The sequence below is a fragment of the Notothenia coriiceps genome, unplaced genomic scaffold, assembly GCF_000735185.1.
Source record: "Notothenia coriiceps isolate Sejong01 unplaced genomic scaffold, NC01 NC01_scaffold00037250, whole genome shotgun sequence".
Classification (NCBI taxonomy): domain Eukaryota; kingdom Metazoa; phylum Chordata; class Actinopteri; order Perciformes; family Nototheniidae; genus Notothenia; species Notothenia coriiceps.
In genome coordinates this window covers 1,777,644-1,795,356 of record NW_011369951.1, presented here as the reverse complement: position 1 = coordinate 1,795,356, position 17,713 = coordinate 1,777,644, and the positions used below count along the sequence as shown (strand labels likewise).

At 39.5% G+C, this 17,713-nt stretch overlaps 1 protein-coding gene across 1 annotated transcript in view; it reads left to right on the top strand.

Annotated features, from left to right (window-relative positions):
- Nucleotides 1-5,107: 5,107 nt before the first annotated feature.
- kcnh8 (potassium voltage-gated channel, subfamily H (eag-related), member 8) overlaps nucleotides 5,108-17,713 on the top strand; it is an 81,437-nt gene continuing 68,831 nt past the window's right edge. The window contains exon 1 of the mRNA XM_010796582.1: nucleotides 5,108-5,183. Within this exon, the coding sequence (XP_010794884.1) occupies nucleotides 5,108-5,183 (76 nt within the window). The remainder of the gene's footprint in view (nucleotides 5,184-17,713) is intronic.

Below are 17,713 nucleotides of genomic sequence, written 5' to 3'. Positions count from 1 at the left end.
TGTTACTGTAAGACTTCACTGTTTTGCGTGTGTGTTTGAGAGATATTTAGTTCTATTTTGTGTGCACCTGTGCCTCTGAGGGTTGATATGTTCATAAGTCTCCCTCCCTGTCACCCTCTGCTCTACTATTTTATCACTGGCTTGATACGTCGTCAATGAGGCTGGCATGCTAAATGATAATTAAGACCATTACACGCTCACAGAGCATGCTACCAGTGCAGCACACGGCTCCCTCAATCAGAGCCTCATCTCAGGGGACACCCTACTACTCACACAGTCGTGTATCTCTCCAAATTAGGTTAGATTTTCATTCCACCTCATTCGCCATGGATGTGATGTGGTTATTATAAACTCATGATATGGTTAGTGAGCCTGCTGCCATTAGATGGGCGGAGAGGCATCATGTTGGCGCGTTAAAGGGGAAATGGATTGCCAACACTCAGTATTGCACATCTCTGTTTCTCTTGCCCGTGCATATCTGAAGTATGTTTGCAGATGCACACTATGATACACGTAATGTCATAGAAAACACACAGAGATTCACAATACAATGCTAGAGTTTGTGCAGATTGAGAAGCAAACTAAACAATCATCTACTCAAAGTGTATACTTCCATCTCCAGTGCAGTGGTTGAGGAAATAAAGTTCTGTACTTACTGTAGGTACAATTTTAGGTACTTTTCTTGAGTATTTCCACGTATTGCTAGGTCTACTTTATGTTAACCGCAATACATTTCAGGGAAATATCTTACCAAAGTGTTAATAATCTTACATCCACTAAGATTTACCTTGAGACCTTTTGAAGGGTGCCATCCCTTTGGGTGGAAAACACTGGACTAAACTAACTGTACTGTCTTCAGGTAATAAAATGTGTCCATGTGAACCCAGTACATCAGTGAAATGATACTTGCACCTTGATGCATCAGTATTGAAAATCTATCTGTATGTAATAATATACAGTATCAATCACTGCCTTTTTTTTAAATGTTACTTCGAATTGAGTATTACTACATGTTAAACAAGGATCCATGTACTTTTTCCACTGTCCTTGTCTTGTCTGCCTTTAACCTAGAACACCTTAACCCAGAAACGTCTCTATATAGACATATTACATGTCCATACAATGGTGTTATCTGACATTGTGCCAGAACCAGGCTTAAAGAGAATTGACACTCCTCAGGTTTCTCCCCTGTTAATGAACCAGCGCAGGTATCAAATATTGGCTGAAAAAAGCCTAGCCTCAGGTTAAGGCGGTTTTGATGTATACAAATCAGGGAGTCTGTTACAAAAGAGGGTCATTCTTTGAATACAGGGACCTCCAGATTTCAGATGAGATTATGATGGGTTTTGTTATGTAGTTAGAGGGTTTTCAAGCTTTTGTTTGAGATAAAGATGAGAAGACAGAATAATGGACAAAAGAGAGGCATCGGGTAGGAAGAGAGCATGAAGTGCCATGGGACATTTTTCTGTTTGCTTGTATAGGATATGAGCAAATATAACAAGGATGTATAGGATGGCTTTGGCAATGAGCGATGACTGCACTGTGTGTGTGTGTGTGTGTGTGTGTGTGTGTGTGTGTGTGTGTGTGTGTGTGTGTGTGTGTGTGTGTGTGTGTGTGTGTGTGTGTGTGTGTGTGTGTGTGCTTTATACATGCTGCACATACAATATGGACCATTAGCTTTGTCAAACTATCTGCACAAAACTTATGGTTGCATCTTTAAACAGCCAAGCCCACTTCCTGTATGGCACCTGAGGGCATCATAAAAACCATAAAGTTAAAATGCATGCACAATGTTTCCTATGCAATGCAGCAAGGGAGTCTTAAAGCATAAATGTATAACTGTATGGTATGCAGGCACAAGGCCAGATCTGATAAGAGTTTAATCAAGACGGGTGATAATGAAACTAGAGAACAGAGAGAGACAGAAAAATACTTACCCAAAAACGAATTCCTGTAGTGTGTTTGTTAAGAAAAAACACATCACAAATCTTGTAACTGTGTGACTTTAACATTTAACTGATTACATTGATCAGGTGGTACTGATACTTATGACGTTTCTGTCATATTTATTACACATTGTCAATGTTAAACCTCTTTCTGTTTGTGTTTGTATTTGTCTTGTTTACCATAAAGGGACTACAACTGCAATACATGAACCTTAAACCTCCAGTATGTATCAATTAGTAAAATATATATGGCGACTCCTAGTGGTAGAATAAAGAAAGACACCTTGTTTAGTGTGAGAAAAAAAAGTATTTTTAATTCAAATAGCTTTGCACTATGTAATTCTGAAATAGAAATAGAGACGTTGATGCAGGTTAAATTAACTTTCTCATGAGCTTAAACTGTGAGCAACACAAGTGTGTGTTTGAAGCGGTGATTAGGCCTAAATTATGCATTAGGTACGTAATTACTCAGGTACAGCATTGCTGCCCATCTGCTGTCTGTTTCATTTTATTAGGATATAAACCTCTGCGTTTCACAGTGACTTACCTCAGGGAAATGACTCATGATTCTTTGTATGTATCATGCATGTGCTTTGTATGAGTGCATGTAGTATGTGACTCACATGCAGCAGCCAGCCTACCTGAGGACTCACTTTTTGTAAATGACATAACAGCTACTTTTATTTTGTGGAGGACCTGAGTAGGAGGCACAGTGCTAGATTTTGGTGTTCAGCCCGAATGTCGTGGCACTGAAGGTAATGGGATTGACCTGGATTGGAGTTTGGTCTGTGTTGTTTTGCTTATAGTATGTGTGTGTGTTTGTGCGTGTGGATGTTCTCCAGGTTTGTTGTTATTTGCCAGAGTTGTATTGTACTTACAACCTGATGCGTGTAATTAAAAAAAGTTGTGTGCAATCCAATTAGAGGATTTACAGACTAGAATTTGCAGACTTGGATTAGAAACTGAGAGTACTTGAGGAACATTTTACTTCCAAAATGATTTTCATCATTATATTGTGATATTTCCCAGTCTGCCATTTTAGTGAGGCATGCTCGTAAACCTTTATTTCACTATCAGTCAACATGTATATAGCTCTGGTAAAGGTTTCAATAACATTTTATTAGAACCTATAATAATACAAAATCAATCATTTTTGGATTACATATTGGATTATTAATCTGAATCTTCATAGTAGCCAAAGCTGTCAGATGAGTGTAAGGGACTAATATTTGCCTGAATTGTAGTTGAGTGAAAGTATAAAGTGGCAGGAAAGGGAAATACTCAAAGTACCTAAATACTGTCCACCACTTATTTTTTAAAATGTTTTAGGTATTTTCTTGTTGATTAAATATCTACGTTCCCTTTTTGTACAACATCTATCCCTTAAAAAGGACAGATGCTGTACACATAACATTTATTTATTTATTAGTTTAAGTGATAACTTCACGAAACTCATATTTCTTCTGTTTGCATAGTGTAACTAATTTACCGGTCTTTACATCCCATTTAACGTATTCCTTCTAGCTATAATATATAGAACATGCGTGTATTTTCTCTGCATTCTTTATAGACTTCATGTGGATTTTATTATTGTATATACTTGTTTAATGAATCGGAGACTGGCACTCTACTGTCCACATGAGGGCGCTGTGGTGCAATGGATGGGTCTACTGGACAAACTGTATCTGAATTGCTCATGATGGTTTTTCTCTGCTCCAGCCGGACATGACTTCTATCCAGGTAGTGGCTACATCTAACCATCAGGTGGCGCTGAAAATTCACTCTTTACTGTGGCCTGCTGACAGGTGGTGTGCGCGTGGAGAGTCAACACACCTGTGTGAATGAAGCAATTACCTCAATGTGTTGTGCAACTGCTGTATTATATTTAAGTTTTATAAAACGGACAAGTCAAATCAAGCAATCTGATTGTTTCTTAGCCGTGATATACTGAGCGTATACCACGGCTAGAATTGTATGTTACTTTTCACAACAAGTCCGTATCCCTCCGCGCCTGAGAAAAACAGTATAGGCCTACAGTATAACAACAGTATACAGTTGGGCCTCCGCTTCGCGTCGGGCCGAACCACGCCCCTTAGCTGTGATATAATGAGCATATACCACGGCCTGTCGTGAGCTATTGCTTAATAAGTGCCAATAAGGCTGCTGTGTGTAATAGTTTCCGGTTTGGGTTGATGGGGGATGCTTGCAGATTACTACATTTCTGCCTCTTTGCATAATGCCTAACCTTTTTCTACATTCGCGTTTTTTGCACCACACACAAGCGCTGGTTGCTGCATTTTTAATTGACTGTCAAACTCATGTCACAATATGCTTGCCTTGCAGTGCACTAAATCATGAAATAGGGTAAAAGGTAACAAAGCTTTATAAAAAACATTTCTTATGTGCACTGTTTTAATAAAATATCCAACAATTCATTAGTTGGCTATTAGTTGATATTGTGAAAAATAATTCCAGCTGATTTCCCGGATAAATTCAAGAGCCAAACCGTGAATAAAAGCTGTGTTTCTAATGATACTATATGAACAGTTATTACTTATATATTTATAATTTATTTTAATATTTGTGTACTATTAATGTGGTCTTGTTTTGTACGGGGGGAGGGAATGGGTGTACGACACAAATGGACAACATATCCTGTAGTTTGTTATTCTGTATGTATTTCAAAGTTGCTATGTTAAGAAAAAAGAAAAATAACGTCAAATAAAGTTGTGTTTCTGACTCGTGATGTCACCGTGTCTCCACACTGAGGAACTCCCCTCTGATCCCAGTTGGTGTTGAGAGTGATTGATTTCTCCCACCATTGCGCGCTGTGGAGAGACGATCATTGAATCCACGGCACAATAATGGCACCGCTGACAGGAGGTGTCGCTCCCTCTCGGTCGTCCCTGGATACTACCTGAACTGCACCTGTGGGCTTCATCTTCTCTTGTCATTGCCACACGCAACAGAAGCCCCAGACACGCGGTTGCGCGCATCACGTGCACTCTCCATCGACTGGGGATCGCCTTGTGCCGAGTTGACCGGATTAGCGCCTTGTTCATATAGGTTCCGCGTCTTCAATGGGAACAGCTCACGCATTTGGACGACTTGCGCATTCTCTTCCGTAACTTTGATGGGGACTTCGATATTGAGCAGGGAAAATGCCTGTGATGAAGGGATTATTAGCACCGCAGAACACCTTTCTGGACACTATAGCCACACGGTTTGATGGCACTCGTAAGTTTGCTTTTAATTGCTTTTTAAACACGCAGCTATAGCTTTTTAAGTTTTTGTTCGTTCCAGTCCATTTCACACATCTGATAAAGATCAGGGGCTTAACGATTGGTTGTCCTGGATGAAAATTATCTTTTAATAGACATCAGAGCAACTATATATCAGTTAACTTTTGTTTTGACATGTATATATTCAGAGCATCTATTAAAGCAGGAGAATAATAATGGCATTGCAATTAACAGGCTGAGGCTGTCGCTGTCTGTGGAGCTGAGCTTTCAGGACCACAGACAGCGACAAAAGGGTTAAATTGGGTGGCTCCACACCACCAAACATTTGGACAACTTGTTCGTAAGTTGCACCCTGTCACATATTGCACACATTTGTGAACACACCTGAATACATGTAACTTTTTCTCTGTTTGTCCACTCATGTTTTTTCCCCATCTTCCTCCCTCTGGTCTGAAACCAGCAGTCACATTTATCAAAATTAATTGGTCTGCTGTGGCATAACAGCAAGTCCTCCCTGGGCTGAGGCTTACACATTGAGGCATTTCTAAACGACAACTTTAGTCTGAACTCCTGCGCTTTATATTTCTCCATAATGATCATTTCTCTTGATCTATTCAGCAGCAGCTGACATTTGCTCCACGCTTAGTTGATCTCTGGTCTGTGTCTCTTTCTGCTCAGTGTCAACTCATGGGTTTAATTGGTTACATCTAATGCCTTTTTTAGGAAGCGATGCAAATCCTTTGGCCTTGTTACTCTCAACAGTTAACACATACCTTTATTATAGAAATGTTCTTGATAAATCGACTACTCGTATGGGAACAGTGGAAACGTGCACATCACAGTTTCCTAGAGACCAGTGTTTTGTCACCTTTGCTTAGTCTTATTGTTGGGGACTATTTTCCAAAACACACAAATTGTACCTTTTTCCTGTCATTATTAGTGTTACAAAACACACCATGCAACCTCTTTAAAAACACTTATGCCTCTTTAACATTAATAATTGGCACTTCTTATTAAAATACACATTAGTGATGTTTTTTCTCAACCCACACCTGACCCAACTCATACTCTACTGTTTGGGGCATTCTCCATTTTTGTCTGGTGTGTTCATACCTCTCGGAGAGGCACTTTAATGATCACACACATCCGTCAGTACTGTACTTTAGTCCCCATGGCTGCAGGTGGAGCACCACTGTATGTATGAGTGAGAGCAGGCTATATGTCGAGTGGCAACAAACACTGATCAGCCTGTGCAGGAACTCTCGCCTGACATTAAACAAGGGAACAGGAGAGGTACCACACAGAACAAATGCTTTGTCCTTGAGCTGTGAAGTAAAAGGAAATTAACGTTGGATCTCGACTGCAAGATGGGGCAGACTGGAGGCTGTGGAGCGTGACTGAACAAATGAGGTCCGATGGCCTGTCCAGGAGCAGATATAAAGGAAGTGCTGGGTTCACTGCTATGTGATCCTCTTTGACGTCATCCGAAGCCTATCGGGGGCAGGTCGGACCTTTACACAGAGTATGATAAATGGACAAAAGTGAAAGTCTTTCTCTTGATCTAAGATTGCAGACAGTCTTGCCCATAACTTTTGAGGTGATGACAAAGAGGGATTTTCTCCAATGTTCACTCTCAATGTAGGCGTCTTAAATCCTAGTGGTCATAAAGAGATAATAAATGTAAACTTTGATCTTTGAAGTGCAACCCTGTCCATTTGAAAAGCTGTAAATTAGATGTAAAATATTGATGGTGTTAAATATTTTTTCATTAATATTGGAATCAGAATTCCACAGCTGAGCTCGTCATATTTTTATTATATTATTATTATTATTTAATTCTTTAATTACATTTTTATTTGTTCCGTTCATATGCAAATCTTAATGTATAATAATCGTTAACAAAACATGTCTCTGTAAACACACCATTGACCGAAAAGGAGCAGGAAGAAGAAACAAATTACCTGCCCCTTTCTAAAGAAAATAAAAAATAAATAAAAATAGATGGTCTGTCCTTCATATTTCTTTTTCACAGCCAAACATAACAGTATCTTAGATCTTAGAAGAGAAACACAAAAAATACTTATTTCTCACTTGACAGTTAACGGAAAGGAAAAGGAAAACAACAACAACAACAACAACAACAACAACAACAACACCACCAAAACATCACATGTACAAGGAAAAGTTATTATCATGATCATTACATATCAGAGATACAAATATTGTTAATGAGATCTTGTATTTTTCTAATTTCAAGATATATTACATGACATGTCACTTGTTAGACGCTTTTATCCAAAACAACTTACATACTCAATACTGTGGACATTCCCCACAGGAGCAATTTGGAGGGAAGTGTCTCAGGGACACAACGACACGCTGACTGCAGTGGGGTTTGAACCTGTGACCCCCTGATCCCAACACCAACGCATTAACCCCCTGCACAAATATACATTTCCATTTGCCTTTCATTCTATAGAAAACTTGTTTTCTATTCTGTTCTATAAACCACTCCTCTGATACAGGGGAGCTTTTATCTTGAGTCTATCCACTCTCATTGCAGTTTGGATCAGTTCTGCATTTTCAGTATGTCACAGACAATGGATCCCCTAGCAGACAAGCTGAGAGAGAATTCAAAGTCATAGTGATGTACTTTATACGATGGTGTACTTATTCCCAAAAGTCTTAAAATCTAAGGTTGTAAGAAGTAATGTTCTCTCTAAAATGTCCAGAAGTAGTTTTGAACAAAGTCATCTCAAAGTTCAGGACTTTCCAAATGACCAACAGAGTCTGTGTGTTTCCCTGTATTATCGACATATCGGCTGACAGACACAAACACCTCTGAAGAGTGTGTTAGGATCAGTGTGCCCCTGTTAGCCAGGGTGTCTGTGGCTCTGCCCTGCGATGATCCCAAAACCTGTCTTTCAATAGAGCAATATGTAGTTAGTTGTTCATTACAATCATACATCGTTACTGGGTCAATTGAAATGTATGCATTGCACAGTCAACATTTTTCATATAAACCATGAATATCTAAAGGCTCAAGTTTACAGTCCAAACCCAAAGATTTTTGGTTTAATATCATAGATAACCACAAAAAAAAAGCACATTTTCACAACTATGAGGCATCTATAAAACCTGTAAAAGATGTTGTGGGATATTATAAATATATATAGATTTAGAGTTTACATGTTCAATTCACATGCAACTGGTATTCTATGTATAGGGGATAGTATAGTGGTAAAAACAAGTAGACCAACACCATTGGGCGACTGTGGCTGTGAGGGAGTGTGGTTGTCTTTCAACCAGAAGGTTGTGGGTTCGATCCCAGCCCATGCAGTCAACATGTCGATGTATCCTTGGGCAAGGTACTTAACCCTGAGTTGCTCCCGACGGCCAGCGGTGTGTGAATGTTAGGTCCTAGAGTAAGATACACTGCTCTGTGTGAATGGGTGAATGACATGTGGTATTTGTAAAGCGCTTTGAGGGGTCTTAAAGACTGGATAAAGCACTATATAATTACAGTCCATTTACCATTGTTTAAAAATACTTTCAGAAAAAAAAGTCATTGATTAAATTGGCTATGCAAATAAAAGTACAGAATTATTATCAGCAAAATGTACTAAAAGTATGAAAAGCACTGATTTGATCCAAGATGAATAATGTGTGCTTCCCGAGAAGTGACTGGAGATGAGAACCCGCTATGCAAGCACTAAAACAGAGACAGTGGTGAAGTGTCAAAAAAAGGCTTTATTTTGTCCATGACACTGACAAGGAGTTGACGAAGCACATTTAGAGGGAAGACGTGGAGCTGGGCTGATCAGGAGGGGAGGCTGGATGTGGCAGGCAGAGAGGCTGGAGTATGTGGATCTGGAACAGGAAAAACAAGCAGGATTAGGAAATAATTTCCTTTCACAAGGAGCATCAAAAAGTCACTAGGAAAAACCACTAGTAGGCCTGGACGATAGTTTACCACTGAAGATTAAACAAAGAACTGGCGAAGTCTGAGGATGGGAACCAGGGTTTTAAGCAGGTGCAGGTGAGTAGTGGCAATCAGTGAGATGAGCAGCAGCTGAGGAGGTGAGTTGACGGGAATCGGAATTTAGGTAGCCACGCCCAGCCAGGGAGACAGACACACAGACAAAACAAACACAGACAGGGGGAAAAAGAAGGAGGAAGTACTGCAGATCCTCACAAATGTGTGAAAGGGTGATTGACTTGTAGTTTGTAAAGCATCGAAAAGACCTGATAAAGAGCTATATAAGTACAGTCCATTTACGATTTGGACAAGGATCCAATTTTGTACACTTTGTGTAGATGTGTAAATAGGACTAGATCTTTATATAACTATGTGAGCATATCAATTAAATGTAATAAATAAATGTTGTTTTAAGTGTAAAATGTTACCATAAGTGTGAAATAACTGGAGCAAAGTAAAATATTTTCCTCTAAAATGTACTGGAGAAGAAATGTAAAGTAGCATTGAATAGCATAACTGGAATCCAAACTTGACACACTGTAATTGTGCTTTACTTAGGCAGAGCAAATGTGATTAGTGAATGTCCTCCTGCATGTAATGGAAGTGCACTAAAATGCATCCGTGCAGTTCTGCGGATAGCAAACTGTCACTTAAAATACCTCTGAAGTGAACTAATTTCTCCCACCAGCCATTTTTTGCTGACTTGACTTCCTGTCAAACATTGATGGCCTTCGTTGGGGCGATGAAGACAGTATTGGGTCATTCTTTGGCCAATTTAAGCAGAAGGCTGGGTAAAGTCTCTCAGTTTGTGCCGTGTGCTCTCGTTCTTGCACAATTATTCCAGGATACCTTTTTCTATAGCTCTTACCACACACTAGTTCCACCAGGTAATTACTGTCACAATCACTGATACTGTAGCAAGACTCTGAACAGCTGTGTTTTAGGTTGGTATGCTAAAGTGTGTATGCGAATGAGAGAGAAAAAGAGAAGGAGAATCTATATGTGTGTAAAGGAAAGAGCAGGGTGAGAAAGGAAAGTTTGCAACTTTAAGTTTTAGTCACAGAACTTTATGTGTGTGTGTTTCTCAATGTGTGTGTGCTAATCTCCCTCTGTCTTTGAGCATAAGGGTAGTAAAGCAGAAGTCTCCTCTCCACTGATTAGCTTCCTTTAAAAGCAAGCAAGTCTAATTAAGATATTAAAAAGGGGCTGTGGGATCCCACATTGTTATTGCTACTCGGTGAGTGTTTAAAAAGCCATCCGAGGATCGCACACAAAAGAAAAAGCAGTATCAGATCCTGCTGTCAGAGAAGACAGAAGATATATTGTTTCTGTCCCATATGGCTCTGCTCACCAATGACCTAATGACCAGCAGAAAGACCCAGGGACTTCATTACAGAGAATTGAAGACCCCTTTCTGACAGCGCAATATGCTACAATGAGGGTTGTGTAAACAGATAGTTATTTGTTGGGAATAGCCTGTTTATGGCTGGGCAATATATTATTTCTATATCATTTAATGAGACTATATCGCCTTATATTTGGGATATTGCAATATTGAACATGTCTATTCCTGGTTTAAAGGCTGCATTATAAAAAGAGGTAATTTAACAGACTGTTTTAGCTAAATAATTATTTATCTTCACCCAAGTTGTCATTAAATCCACTTAAATAATGATATTTAAATTAGCTGCAACATCGATAGCTATTATTTAATCATACATTGTGATATTTGCTTATTTCGCCCAGCCAGTGTCATATAGTGTTTAAACAATTGCCACTCTTTAAGTTCCCCTAATAGATGTTTAGTACATTGTTATTTTACAATTTGATTATGATGCAAACTTGTGAAAAAGGCAGGTCCCATGTTCTCCTGAGCTGGAGATTGACTCAGAAAGAAGTAATGAGTGCAGTTATGAGACTGTGAGGCTGTAATCAATCATCATTGACTGCTGTAGGGTGAACAGGGGCTCTCACTTACTGCCAGAGGATTGGCACTCCTGTTCCTATTTTCTCCAAAACCCACTTAATATCGAGACTGTTTTATTTCAAGGTATAAAAGACACAAAGGATGGAGCTCTGCGGTATTCTAGAGACCTAGGTTGAATATAGAGAACTCCTACGGCTTCTAATTCCCAGTTGAACTACAGAGTTGCACAGTTATGCATCCTAAAATATTAAAGTGAAATAAAAAAGGTAATGGAAATGATGATGTCGGTAATGCTGGTGGGGTAATGGCCATCACTGCCAATGGGAAATGTTAAACTATTGCAGAAGTGAGAAGAAAAGTGTAGACACAAATGTGGGATCCATGTGGGATCCAGGCTAAAACCAACTACTACTTGTGAGGGTCACAAAAGGGTCAGATTTCCTAAATGATAGCACTTGATAGTATTGTAAAAAAGGACACGATTATGTTATCTGGCAACACTGGTTATCGGGAACATGCTAGCTATCTGTTGGCAAGCTACCTCGCACTTCAATCACGCAAACATTTAAAAGTTATTTTTTTGAAGAAATTAAGACTAATATGTTGTTTTTACAAAACGGTCTGCTCTTCCTGGGCATGAAGCTAAAACAGAATGGATTGACTTTGTTTACTCTTTGCTTTAAATAGCTGCCTGTTGCTTCACACTTCAATTATGTTCCTCAAGACAACTAATTTCAACATGTAATACTCAGAAAAAGGCTGTTTCCTACAACATCATGAGTTGCATCTATACTCATCACAGTAAACCAACACAGCAAAGCCATTGTCTTTTTCTAGAAAATGTATATTTGTGTTTTGAACTAATGGCGACCCAGCAAGATCCACTGGCTTTAACAAGGCTTTGACAAAGTATTCTGTTAGGAGAGGACGGCCATCATCATCAGTCGAGGCTCAGCAGGCAGTCGCTGTCCTCGCTGTGAGGTCACTAGGCTCGGTTATTATTACTGTGCATATAAAGGGGCCGAGCAATCTGTTACACCAAACTTTGGGTCTTCTGTGCGAGCGCCTCCCCAGTTACGGTCCTTGTTAAACCACCCAATTAGCAAGCTTCCTCTCCTAATCGCCGCCTCTAATGGACAGCCCATAACTATTGACAAAGGGGTTTCACCAGCGGAAGAGGGGGCCAAGTTGGCCATTTTTAGACTCAATGAATTTGTCAATGACATTATTGGGTTGTGAGAGAAAGCGAAGTGGGAGGCTATGACAGAGATTTTAAAGAGGCAAGTAGACAATGGAGGGTGAAAAAGGAGAGGTGAAAACGAGATTGGAGGCACACTTGCAAATTATAGGAATGTAATGACTGGTGTAATGTTTCAATTGGTGAGAGCCCGGGGGACTGTATGATAAAAAGCCATAGAAGTGATTAAGGCTCTGGATTTGTCTAATGATTTTCCCTCTTCAGTTATGAGAGAATTACCACTGTTTGAATGGCTGTGTGGGTATGTGCAGCATTTCCTCAATGTGTGTGAGAAAATGTATCAATGTGTGTGTGCTCTGACTTTAACTTAAAATACAAACAGTGGAGGAAGAAGTACTACCTAAGTAAAAGTAAAAAATACTACGGTGTGAAAATATATTGTTGGAAGTAAAAGCATGCAAAATCTTGGTATTGGCATCAAATTACAATACCAAAACTAAAAGTACTTATTGTGCGTAAAATCCCATTTCAGAATCATAAATATGAATTTACTGGATTATTATTATTCAAGTTTTAAAGGTCACCTATTATGCAAAATCCACTTTTTCATGTATTTTATACATAAACATGTGTAAAACTCTGTGTAAAAAGATTCTCTCACTTTTTATCCTGATCCATTTATATAAAATCCTGTCTGGAAATGAGCCGATCAGATTTTGGCCACTTTATGATGTCATAAATGTTTTTTGTCTTTTGTAACCATAACTCGAAAACCAACCAAGGTAACCCTCCCCTAAGCACCATTGTGTTCTTTTTAACCAAATATCTCTCAGAGGGGACCCACACACGGCTCCTTATTTTCATCTAAAGTAACAGACAGAGAATCAGCACTTTTGAAACAGGGCTGAAACAGAGGGGGTTATGGGATGCTGGAATGATCTGTTTGGTGTTTGGAGGCAAACACTTCAGAGACATGTTTTGTATATACTGTATCTGAGACCTATAATATATTGATGAAAAACAGTATGATAGGGGACCTTTAAAGTGTTCATCCCTGCTGGTAAAGGTGAAGCTAATTTAATCATATATTAACCTATAATCATAGTTTATATATTAGTTTATTTATATTTTGTTTTAGTTATAAACCCAATCTGTGAAGTAGTAACACATTTTGTCAAATTAATGTAGTGGAGTAAAAAGTACAATTTTGCCTTCCAAAATGTAGTGGAGTAGCAGTATAAAGTAGCATAAAATGGAAATACTCAAGTACAGTACTCTAAAATTGTACTTGAGTAAGTACTTGAGTATTGCATTACACCACTAATTACAAATAATTCAAACCCACAATTTGTCGATACACTACGGCGATTTCTGACGTGACATTAATCTTATAATCCCTTTTGTCAACAAGTTTTATTATACAAGTCTAACTGAAGAATTATAACCTTGGTTGCTATGGTGTGTGTCAGTTGTTACTATGGCAACTCTAGTTTTTTGTGGTTATGTGAATGTTTTGTAGTGATTTGTGAGAGGCTTGCATGAATTCTGGCAAAGAAGTGAGGGGGGCTCTTTCTCCATCCATCTCTCCACTTCCCTGGCGATTTGTATCACACTCCATCTCCATCTTTCATCATTCCACCTCTGGTAGCTCCATCTAACTCACTTTCAACTTTTTTCACATCACCCTCGGTCCTTTTCCCTCCCTCCTCTGTCTGACTGTGTATTTTTTCAGTCCCTTCCATTCAGCATGCCCACATCCTTCACTCTCCCACCTGCCTTGCCATTCATTTCCCCCCCTCAGCTGTGTCTCTCTGTCAGTTTCTGCTTGCCTCTCCCTCTTTCTATATCTCCATAACTCACTCACCCATCATGTCCTTGTTTGTGCTGTAAATAGCTCGGGGTTAACTCTCGGTGGTGTCATGGGGCTGTCTAGGACGTTGATGAATATGAATACGGAGCATTTGAGAGTGTGTTTAAAACCACAAAATTGGGCCAAACCGAGCATGGACAAGATAATACATAGTAACCTCTTCCCAAGTACAGCATCTGTTTGTGAAGGAATGGAGCTAACGGTGCAATTTGTGCCTATGAACTCCCAGAAACATGTGCTTTAAACCTCTGACCCACCTAGTTGTTATAAAACTGACCTGCTGAGAAAGTAAACTCCAACAAGTACTCCAACGGAGACAACATATGAAGTTGTTTGTCCTGGTTTGTGTGTGTTTTCTGACCTGGCTGGCGCCCTCTATTGCTGGGATGACGGCTATCAGCTCAATGAGGCTGGACTCTGGCTCAGTGCTGCTTTCAGTAAAATGCGAACAAAATATGCCAACTTGCTCAAAGTGACAGTGCTTAGTACATTATCATGAGTTTGGGGTGTAATATTCAACACTATCATCAATTTAGTAGAGGCTGCTATTTGCCAATTAGCACTAAACAGCTGAATAACCTTCGTTTTGCAGGCATTAATCAGAAAAGTAAAATATTGGAGAAAGAGAGATTTGCTGGAGGAGAAAAATGTCCTTAGTTTTAATTTTCTAAACATGGATGTTTTAAAACACATTTGAGTTAATATGGGATTTTTTTAACTCTATAAGTAATGGTAGTGACTATAGATTAAACAACAGTGGATAACCAGTAGGACTGATCCACCTGTGGCCATGAATGTCTGTAGCATAAATGGCAGTCCATCATAAAAGTTGTAAAGATATTTCAGTAAAGACGCAGGGGATCACCAAAGTACGAGGGATTCGTCCTCTGGGGGCCATGAATACCTGTACCAAATGTCATGACCACCCTCAGAGTAATTGTTAGTCATGTGGATAGCTTGGCTTAAAACTACTTCATTTACATTATGCCATACCAGCACTAGGAATGTGGATTTAAACTATAAGCAAAACAGAGTTTCTTTCAATGCTAAGAGGTTTTTTAAGATATTGAATCACATTTTGTTAACCACAGCAGCCTATTTCTTTACTGCTAAAACAACGTTTGTTTTGTGTGTACCTCAGCCTTTGCTTCTCAGAGAAAACCATCATTATTTGATCAGAAGGGGTCCTGTAACAGGAAACATTAACATCTGTCGTTTTATCAAAGTGTCTGATCAAATGACAAATGCTGTTCACACCCACAAATCTCCAAACTACTAAATGGATAGGAGGAAACAGCTGTCTGATGCTGATGTTGTGATTGTATAATAACACTTGAAAGTCTCTTTTAGCAATAGCACATGCTTTACAAATTACTCGGACGCCAACGATAACAAAGCTCTTCAGTTGGCTTATAATGGTGAAAAGCATCTGTAAACATCCCTCTCTTTCTCCTTCTTGTTCTTGTCTCACTGCCCTCTCTCTTTCTTTTTCCTTTCTTTCCTTCTTCGCTCCTCCTCTTGTGTCCCTGTGGGGTTTCTCCAGCTACTGTCATGCAATAGTATGAGCATGAGAGGAGATGATCTATGGGCTTCTACACAGGAGCAATTAGCCAAAAGAAATACAGAATGGAGGGAGGGAGATACAGTAGAAAAATGTGAGGTGAGACAGAGGAGAGAAGATCACAAGTATAGGAACAAAAGAAAGAACAAGCAGGGTAGTGGTAGAGGGTGTGATCACATCTGAAAAGGACTCTGAAGTATATATTTCAGACTTTTCCTTAAGCAGACTTCCCGGTGTAGAGGAAAGATAGCAAAAGTAGACAGATGATTCTCTCGCAGAGGTGATGGGGAAAAAGGTTAATGCGTGCAAAGAGAGAAGGAAATAAATGGATCTGGGAGAAGAGGGGTTAGTCTGTTGGATTTCCAAGGGTAGAGAGAAGAGGAAGAGTAATTAGGTGGAGAGATCCAAAACGGGAGGAGGGACAGAAAGAGCAGCTGGAGGAGAGAAATGAAGGAGTGAAGGTTGATAGGGAAGGGAATGAGTGATAGAGGAGAGGACAGAGAGAGTGTTTGAGAGGGAAATAATTATAGGGGGGGAAGGAATAAGCAACGGGAGGCAGGAAGTGGTCGTGATGCTGGTTAGCATTAAGCAAAAGGAGGAAGGAAAGGAGCCAGGGAAAGCAGAACAGTAGTGAAAGAATGATACAAGAGAGCAATTGGTGTAGGGACAAAGTAAAAAGATGAAAGGTTAAGAAAATGGAAAACTGGTTTGTATGAACAAAAAACAGTGTCAACCTGCCACAGTAGTAGCGGCTGAGATTTAATTTTTCCTTGAATATGCATGAGTAAATAAACACCAGCTGTAGTGAAAGTTGTCATCTATGGAATAAAAACATCCAAGAACAATGCTTGCCTTCATCAGGTCTGTGTAGGTAGGGTTTGATCAGATTTGATTGACAGTGGCATGGCAACATAAACAACAACCATACATCTGTCTTAATATTTAAATTAAAACTTTATCGGGTGCACAGACAACAATCATCATCTAGCCTTTCCTTTGCACACAATATACAGTATGTCTCTGAATTCTACCCAACCATAGTAATCCACTGTCAAGCATAGGAGGCTATGGTATATCCATGTAAACGTGTTAGCGTCAACACCCTGCTCTGGAGCTCTGGAGCTCTGGAGCTGACACCAGACAGGCTGCAGGTCTCTGCTCTGAGGGGCAGTCTGTTTCCCCGAGCCTGAGGGGCCTCCCGTCTGACAGCCGGTCCCAACGCTAAGACCCGCTCCGACCATCTGTCTGAGCCAGGCAGTCAGATATTACCGCTGACATGTCATTCTCCTCCTGTTTTTCTCTTAGACATACTGGTATCAATATCCAAAACCTTGTGGCAGCAGTTAAATAAGTCCATTACAACTTGGGTTTTATTCTCAGAGGGGTGATAACTTTGCATCAGCCAGGTAAATAGTCGAGAAGCGAGAACCCAGTGACATTCATGCCAAAAAGAAATACAAATACGAGTGTTGAGTGTCTGGTTAGCCAAAATATTAAGAAGAGAAAATGAAAACATATTACTGAAACTGTCCATTAGAAACATGCATTAGAGTAGCACACAGTTTCATATGCATTCAATTGAATACTTTGACATACATTGGAAAAATGCATGGAGATGAATCTTGCAATAATCTATAATTGTCTTTTTTCACCTAATATAAAAAGTAATTTATCAATCCAAAGAATATGTCTGATATTTAAATGTATACGTTTTCTGTGAATAAAAACATGGAGAAGCGGCTTGTCTGTGAGAATAGCTGGTCCACCAGGTCGCTAGCTTCAGGGCTATCCCATTCATTCATTCATTCATTCAACAAGTGGCAGTCAAGACACATCCAAAAATTGGTTTGTGTCTTAACTTATAATAAACTGGACGGTGCCCATAGAAGACAGGAAGCGTAAAGCATTTTGAGCGGCTCGTAATGAGTTATCTTTCTATGGCTGAGTGTAAGCAATAGCTTTAATAAAAAAGCAGAGTTCCCCTCCATTC